We start from the raw sequence: 8,527 nt of genomic DNA, 5'->3' as shown, positions 1-8,527 counted from the left end.
TAGTGTACAAAAATTGTTCCTGTTTTTGGCTTACATGGTTCACAAAACATCGAACTTCCTTCGACCTTGCCTACAGCCTGCTGGAAAGCGCCTTCTTAAGCAGCCAACGGTTGTGCGGCTACGTAGGAGCATCCGACATTTTGCCTCAATAGCTTTCCTTGAAGTAATGCAGAGAGCTGCGCGTGAAGAAGAAACAAGACGCGGGGCCATTCATGGTGCTGACTGAGCGTACGGGGAACGCGGTAAGAGGCGCCGCTTGTTGGCTTCTTGCGCCGGCGGCAGTGCCTCCTGTTGCAAAGCGAGAGGACCCGAATGCAACTCAGCCCCAGGTGTGAGAGACGAACCTTCCGACAAGGTGGGGGGAGAGAGAGATAGCGGAGAGGCTATCCATCAGCTAGCTAGCGCTGCGTTCCGCAACCACCTCCTCCCCCTCTCGTCGTTTCGACGGAGGCAGGTGAGCGAGGTGAAATGGGGAGGGGGGGGAGAGCTCATCCCTCGCACCCCGAAGCCGAAACCGGTTTCTGATTTCTTTGTGGCGGCATTCCTGAGCAGCTACAAGATGGACGTCGGTTGTGTACAGCAGGAAGCCAGGTCGGCGCCGCCGTAACGCTCTCCCTCATTGGACCGCGTAGTCACAAAGGATGCCTCTCAACCAATGACGACGAGCGTTACACGCGCTCCGTACGCGAGGAAGGGGGGTGGCAAGGGGGTTGGGGGGGTCTCTCGCCTGCCCTGTTCTGCGCTCCCCCGCCGCGAGCGGTACCACGCAGCGGTCACGAAGGTGTCTCAGCCGCGCGACGCCGTCGTCCGACGAGGAAGCCCAGAAGGTTCGCCGACGGTCGGGCTCTAGTTGGCTTGTGTCAACGAGTGCGAGATACCCAGTGCACCTGTGTGTGAACACCGAGTGTCACTTCATAATCGTTTTCTGTGCCGTCTGCGTTCTATTTGGATTACAGCGCGTAAGCGAACCTTCGCCGTGATTGCGCCGTGCAAGGCTGGACCGGAACAAGGGTTCGTCGGCGAGTGCCCTCCATGGATTATCGAGGCGTCCGTGAGGGTGTGTGTGCGCCGCCGTCGTGACGCTTTGCGCCGCGAGGCGCGTTGCGGTGTTTTGAAAGTTCGACGCGCACGGATCGTGTTTCGACGATGGCCCACAACGCTTCGACAACGCCTATCTGTCGCTGCAGGGTCCTATACCTAGGTTCGGCCGTCCCTCACATCACTAAGGACGGCCTTCAGGGCATCCAGGAGCCCCTGCGCGAGCTTTACCCGGACCAGGGGCCTGTTTCGGCTCGAGGCATTGACTCGTGGCTCAGCGTTTGGAGCAACGGGCTCCTTCTGGAGAACGTCGATGAGTCCCTGCGTCAACACGTGCGTTTTTTCCCTATCGAAACGCTGCATTACTGTGCAGCCGTGCGCCACGTCGTGGTGCCGGGTTCGAGCGGCTCCGAACGCGTGGAGAAGTTCCTGCCACTGGACAGTCCGTTTGCGAGGCACGCAGGACCACAGCAGCCACCGTTGTTCGCATGCATATTGAGGAGGACCACGGGCATCAAGGTGCTCGAGTGCCACGCGTTCATCTGCAAGAAGGAGGCCGCGGCCAACGCTCTCGTACGTTGCTGCTTCCATGCGTACGCAGACTGTACGTACGCCAAGCAGTTGGAAGAGAACCCTTACGTGCTAGACGGGCCGCCACGGCGAGCTCAGTCTGTAGTCGGCCTGGACACCGTGCAGAAGGTCGAAGCATGGCGTCACCAGCAGGCCGACCCTTCAACCAGCAACGGCGTGCCGCACGCAAACGGTGGTTCCATCTTGCTTGACGACGACACGGAAGACGACGAGGGAAACTACAAAGTCTGGACGGGGCCGGCTCCCAGAGAGCTTGTCTACATGGACACCAGTGGAACACTTAGGAGCGTCCAGTCAACGGCCACTGGGCCCAACAAGTCGTCTCGGCCTCGGCAGCTCGCCATCCCCTCTCGACCACCGCCGCCACCGTTGCCACCGCTTCCGCCTCCCGCCACGAGCAAGATGAACGGTCATAAGGAGAGCTCGAAGTCAAAGAAGAAATCCAAGTCCAAGTCCTCGTCCAATTCCTCCCCGCAGCAGCAGCAGCTCCCGGCCATGCCACCTCCTCCTCACCTTAACGGGTACAGCGTTATATCGGGCTACAGCGGCAACCATCCACCGCCTCCTATGATGATTCACTCGGAGCGGATGCGCAGGCCTCCTGAGAGGCCCATGCTATACAGCGCTGAGGAGCCCTCGTACATACCTGCCGTGCGAGCCATGAGCCCGACCGCTTCATACCAGCCGGGCATGTATCCCCACGAGCAGTACTTCATACAGAACTATAGCACGGCACCGCGGCCTCACGGAAGCAAGCACAGGGGAAACGGCGAGCACCCGTCTTCCTCGAAGTCCGGCAAGGAGCACCGCCGCAGCAATGGCCACCATGATGACTCCGCGGGAGGGGACACCGACTCTCCGTTCAACACGGGCATCTACCGCAGGAAAGGCCACCTAAACGAGCGCGCCTTTTCCTACTCCATCCGGCAGGAACACCGATCGAGGTCCAACAGCTTGGCTAACCTGCATTTTCTGAATGGCGGACCCGAAGGCAACGGTGATCCTGGACCTTCCGGTATAGACAAGAAGGACAGGGAGCTCGCTCAGCTCGTCGGCGACTTGGACTTAAGGGACAATGGTGGCTACGGAGGCCCGTCTCACAGGCCAGTAACGCCGGACACAAACTTTACCAGAAAGAAGGCTTCGTCCAAGAACTACGCTTGGTAAAAAAATAAAGTGGGACAATTTTGTTGGAGTTCCACATCAAGGCACGTTCTCCATCCATTCCTCGTAGAAGATTCGTGGACTGCGCACTCGACCGACGCAGATCCTGCTACACTACTGCTGGATGGATGCCATGATAAGCAGCCGCTCGGTGCTTGTGTGCGAAGTGCCACTGTGTCCTCAGTGTGTGCGTTTTTTTCTTCGCTTGTTGTGCTTTTGTGTGACGTACTTTACCTGACAGAGTGGCACCGTTCCCGGCTGAACGCACGGAGGTGTGCAGATATGGATATACGCATGATTGGTGGATTGCCCCTCCCAGCCTTAAGGTGCCCTGGGGATTAAGTGTCAACGCTGGTGATCCTTCTTGTGGTACTGCCGACGGATTCTGCTGACTTGTTCCCCGGCTCCGAATGGGCCCACAGGCTTAACACAATGCGCTGTGTTTTAATGCAGTGGCTTAATTTTTGTGCGTGAACAAAATTCTGGTTCACTTGAAGGCGGTGCGAATGATGAAGACTGAGGAACACTTCGTTGAGCTTTTGTTATATTGTAACATCCGTCAGCCTGTTTTGTTCGTGTGTGTCTGGCCAACTGACCAACTTTCTAATACTGTGTGGATGTGCTAGTGATTCATGAAATAACCCTGAAAAATAGTAAGACACTTCCTTGAAACCAGACTGGTCACATTTCCTGACGCGTTATTCAGGGAACCAAGCAAATGCTGTGAACTAGATGGACCTTCAAGCGCATTGGCTGTTCGTCGATTACTGACTGTTCAAGCTCGGAAGTGTAGGCTAAACTACCTAACAGTCATTGATAACGTAGCCATTGTTTGAAGGTGATCATAATTGCTTTCTCTCGCGTTTTATTTTCTTTGGCATCGAACGCATAGGAACGAAAGACACCGTGAACAATCTTAACATTTTGTTTCCGTCAGGAAACAATTAGAATGTAATTGTCCTCTGCAGTCCCACTGTAGTCGCGCTGGCTGATTTCGCAGTGATTCTGAGCTAGCATTGAGAGCTTCGCTCAAAGCTCACGTGATCGCTTACAAATTGATTGCGATTTCATCTGATCAAGGTCGATCACTAGTCATTGGTGGAATGGCCCAACTATCACTTAATTGAGAAGGATTCGTTTTGAAGGATGAAATATGCAGCATATTGATTGAAGAGCAAGTTGACTCTTAGATGCCCTTAGATGTAAGAGTGCTCTCGGAGTGATGGCAACGAAGAGTCGGGTGAATGCGTACGCCTGAATCAGGAGGAGCTGGATGAGTTGAGACGAGGACTGGAAAGTTGTATAGAAGATCGACTGAACTGACGTCATGCGCGCCTAAAGAGGGGGGTGACACAAGCAGCCATTTTGTTGGCTGTTAGTAATAGGCTTTCTACAACATGTGTCATTGTAGAACTTTAGCAGTGTATTAACGCCTATCGATGCATGTTCTAGTTTTATTTCGATAACCAGATTGCTATCTATCTATTTTCGATGGTGTGCGTCATTGCCGTGGGTCCAAAACTGTGCATGTGGCTAAGAAGTGTTATAACCAACCAGCCTAAAACCGCGAACGTCAACACTTTCTCAACAACTTAAGGTTATTCGTTTACAGGAATTATGGAATTCTAACAATATGCCATGCTTTCTTGTCGACGTTAGCACGCCTTGCGAATATTAAAGAACACTTGAAAAGCTAAGAACACGACATGTGTTCCGTAACGCGATTTTAACGCCGCATTAGCGATGTACTTCATGACAAGCTTACTTATTCGAAACGACAAAGGAACCATCAAAAACAGACTTAAGACCAGAAGGAGGCGCACACATACATACACACATACATATATATATATATACACACACACACAGTCGCCAGTTGCATCTACGGCTGCCGCACGTTGGGAACGCCAAGCTAGGCGACAGAACTATTAACCAAAAAACGGAGGCTGTAATTGTTAAGCTTTGCTGTGACTAGCTGCAATGTGCTGAAACGTCAAATCAGGTCCACAATATCAGTTTCTCACGAAAAAACGGTCATTGACTGGGTGCCCTCGAGAACAGTACGTGTGCTGTTATAATTGGCCAACGCCGGTACTTATGAAGTGCAGGAGCATACTAAAAGCTTTGCGAATATGGACCCTAAATTGTTATTATGCTCCTGACGACCATTATAGCCGTTATTACGAACAGCATGACGCACACCCATGTCATGGTGCGGCTGACCTCGGCACAAGCTACTGCGACTGACAATATTCTGTTTTCTTGAGTCCTTTTCAAATGTTTTCCGAATTTCCTGCTTCTAACGACGTTTACATCCGTAAGCTTACAGATATGTGACTCCAGAACGCGTTTCCACACTCCTTCCCACCAAGTCAAGGGCACTTTTATTAGATATTTTTTCTTTCACATTTCTAATTTTGCTCTTGGGTGCAACGTTCGAAACCGCGGATCCGTTCAAAATACGTGAGCCGACCATAAAACTTGGAAGATAAGGATTACGAGGTCGGCCAGAAAGCTAGAGCTTTTGCCAGGCTTCTTCCGGTTTCCGCACTAAAATAACCTTCAGCTCTACGGGCTTAAGGCCAGAAAGAGCCTGCGCAAGCGTTTTTACAACGGGTGATCCCGACCATGGAATGTTAAAATGTCCGTGCTTTGAACATAGGAAAGCTAAATTTATCTCGGGATACAACTTGTACTTAAAGCTAGTGTTCACATTTACGGCTGCAGTGTTGAATTCTGATGTCCTCACGCTGTTCAAATAGCTACGAAACGCGTTACTTGGCCCGGTTCGGAAGTTGCTGCTGCTCAGAAACAATACGTACTTCCAAAGTTAAACGACTGCATCATTGTCAAACTGGGTAACAAAATGCGGTGAAATCATTCAAGGGTAACGAATTTTTGTCAGGCCTCGACAGAATGGCACCGAGAAGCTCAGGGCTGCATCTCGTAATGCGGGTGATTGTAATTTTACGGACCAGTTTCAGCGCATCATTAGGCAATAAACGCGGACGCTTTCTTGACTGAATGCTTTCGTAGCCTACTGACTACTATGTGATCCTTTCTTACCGAGCGCCTAGTTTTTTAACCTTAGGCACACTATTCAATTCGAAAAGGCGTAAATTGAAAATGCATGCCGCTTTATCAATTAAAGCAGGTGTTTCGTTGAGCACTATACGCAGGCAAGCCGTGGTTGTTTGCTGCAGTTATGACGAAGAAATTGTGCTTTTTTTTGCCCAACCACAGAGGCGCAGCCGTTTCCAACTCGTCATTATGCGAAACATACCGCGAGAGGAAGTCTGTTTGAAAGGCAGTAGGTTTAAGCACGCACTGTCATTTATTGCATCTTTTTAGGTGTTATGCTTGCGCTAGCACGTAATGAGCTAGCACATTGTATACCGTTACAGAACTGCGTAATTTAGCCGTCTTAGCTCTGTTTAAAATGAAGGAAGAGGATGGGTGTGTGTTAAGAAGTAAAGTTATAATTGCTTTTGAACTGCTGGGAACAATCTCGGCATGTATTCAACGCAGCAGGATCCTCTAATATGCTGCGTTACCTCTACCTCTAGAGGGTAAAAAATCTCTCACACTCATCGAAAATGATTAGAGAGCTGCTGTTGTGGTGCACCAGTTATCGCTAATTTCTTGCTTGTTACACGAAACGTAAACAGTACAAACGTAATTAAAAATCGAGCAATGCTATATTCGGTTGTCATCGTGAATTTTGTAAAATAACCTGAATGAGCGACTCAGACAACAGGGCAAAATTTGTTGTTCTTATTGGTAATCTTTCCCAAAATTTTTGGAAAATCTTTCCCAAAAGTTTGGGAAAGCTTTCAATGCAATTGTGCGTGTAAACATGTGATTTGACTTGTAAACCTTCATTAAATATAAGTTTTTTGTTGTGAAAATTACAGCTTCAGATGAAGCAGTTGCATGGAAAACATGAAACTGTTCCAGAAGTGCCATCCTAGCCTTTCTGTGTTCAGACGTGCTTTAATATGCCCTTTATAAGAATTGCTTGGAGCGCTGGTAGATATGCGTAAATTTGAAGGGATGGTCATTACACATTAAAGAAATATACATGTGACACACATTTTTGTACCTTGATGTTGAACCATCGAAGTCTTCACAGAGTCCTTTCCGTCGTCTACCTTTCTTTTTTAACATAGCAGATGGAACTGTGTTTTTTTGTTGCTTGCACGCCGTCGTAAGACGATCATGAAGTTTCTTATCGGTAATACTGCACGAGCAAAAAATGTGGAAACGATGGTAAGAAATCTTCAGAAAGGCGAATGAGTGCTCTCGCAACTCGAAATGCGTGTGATATTTGAGCTGTGGATAGAAAACGACGGACAAAAATCTTGCGCTACTGAACATTATCCCACGTGAAAAATTTGGTGAAATGTTGTGTGAAGTTTGAACGGCTTGTTCATTCTGCTTTTCGTTGTTGTGTTGACGATGCATCGACTTGTACAGCCCGAGCAAGACCTTTTTTGTGCAAGAATGTCCTGCTCTGTTGTTATGCCGAAATAAAACGGACAGTTCCTGGTCAAAAAGATTGTGGAAACGTGAAGACCTCATCATTCTCTGTCTTTTAAATTCAGTTAAGTTTAGTAGACATCCTTTCATGACGCTAGGTGCACAGACAGAAAGCCATTATGATGAGTGGCTTGAATAAATCTGTGCTACCTGGTGGTGTACAACAGAGTTTAACACAGACGTACATGCATATTTGTAACGTAAGACGCACTGCTTGTTTGCCAGCTTGTCTGCATTTATTGGAATATTTTGTCGAGCAGTTGTAAGTTGCTGCCATTAATAACGATTCGTATGTTGTCAGGTCTGGTACAACTCTACACTGATGCAAGAAGCCATTTAAGCACACCTGTATTGTTCTTGTTTCTGTCTGTGATTCGGTTTTGTCGCCGCAAACATGTCCTTTAGTAAGCACAAACTAATTCAGGAAAAAATTCATTTAACCAACTACGCGTGCCTATGAAAAAGCACTTGGAGAGCCTGACGTTAGAAATTTAGAAATTAAAATTACGCTTTTTTGTAACCATAAGAAACATAAACAGACGCCCCCCCGCCCCCCCTCCTACCCAGGTAACAAGTGAACCCGCTTAATTATGTATAGAATGTGGTCTTTTATTGATTAGAATTCCATTCTTTTCCCACGTTTACAAGATTTTCATGCTCCAGAATTGTTCTCGAGTCACGTTTTATGTGGAGGACAGAGTCCACAGACTTCAGTTTTGTGCTTGTGCAGTTATGCTGCATGGACATCCCGTATAAGAGTGTATAAGAGACGAGGAAGGGGGAGTATGGTGCTGAATCGCGGAAGTCAAGCTCACATTAAGCTTAGCGTTAAGGCATACCCGCGCTTTCTGGCACGGCATAAGTCGCATTCTAGAGCGACTGGTCACTATCGTACTGGAAAAGCGTAAGGAAGAACGCAAGACAAAAAATAGGTGCTGCCGGAGCGAGTTTCTTCGCATTCGTGAAGTCGAAGCACCGCGAAGAGACGAGCAACGCAGAAAGGCTGCAAGCGCACGAGCGTTCTGTGTACGCTGAAATGTCAATAAATTTTTCTTGGTCAGTCGGAAAGAGGTGGGGATGTCATGAACAGGGGCGGAGATGACCAGTGTGGTGCTTAGAAATTACATACAGCATCACGGAAATTAGATGTGCTGTAAGTGGATTTCCAGCAGTGCTGTACCAGCGTACCAGGTGC

The 8,527-nt window shown here is 48.8% G+C and overlaps 1 protein-coding gene across 1 annotated transcript; it reads left to right on the top strand.

Moving 5' to 3' along the window:
* The first annotated feature begins 580 nt into the window (after positions 1–580).
* Positions 581–7,349, top strand: LOC135897087 (uncharacterized). Its single transcript, XM_065425669.1, has one exon. It carries the CDS (start codon positions 1,147–1,149, stop codon positions 2,794–2,796), a length of 1,650 nt encoding a protein of 549 aa, XP_065281741.1. The 5' UTR covers positions 581–1,146; the 3' UTR covers positions 2,797–7,349.
* Positions 7,350–8,527: the final 1,178 nt, after the last annotated feature.

This window comes from Dermacentor albipictus, chromosome 5 (assembly GCF_038994185.2).
Source record: "Dermacentor albipictus isolate Rhodes 1998 colony chromosome 5, USDA_Dalb.pri_finalv2, whole genome shotgun sequence".
Lineage (NCBI taxonomy): Eukaryota > Metazoa > Arthropoda > Arachnida > Ixodida > Ixodidae > Dermacentor > Dermacentor albipictus.
Note: the sequence above shows the minus strand (reverse complement) of the source record. Positions and strands in the feature narration are given on the sequence as shown.

Bases quoted from the DNA above. Each gene is read 5' to 3' on its own strand.
- LOC135897087 (XM_065425669.1), top strand. From the start codon at position 1,147: ATGGCCCACAACGCTTCGACAACGCCTATCTGTCGCTGCAGGGTCCTA.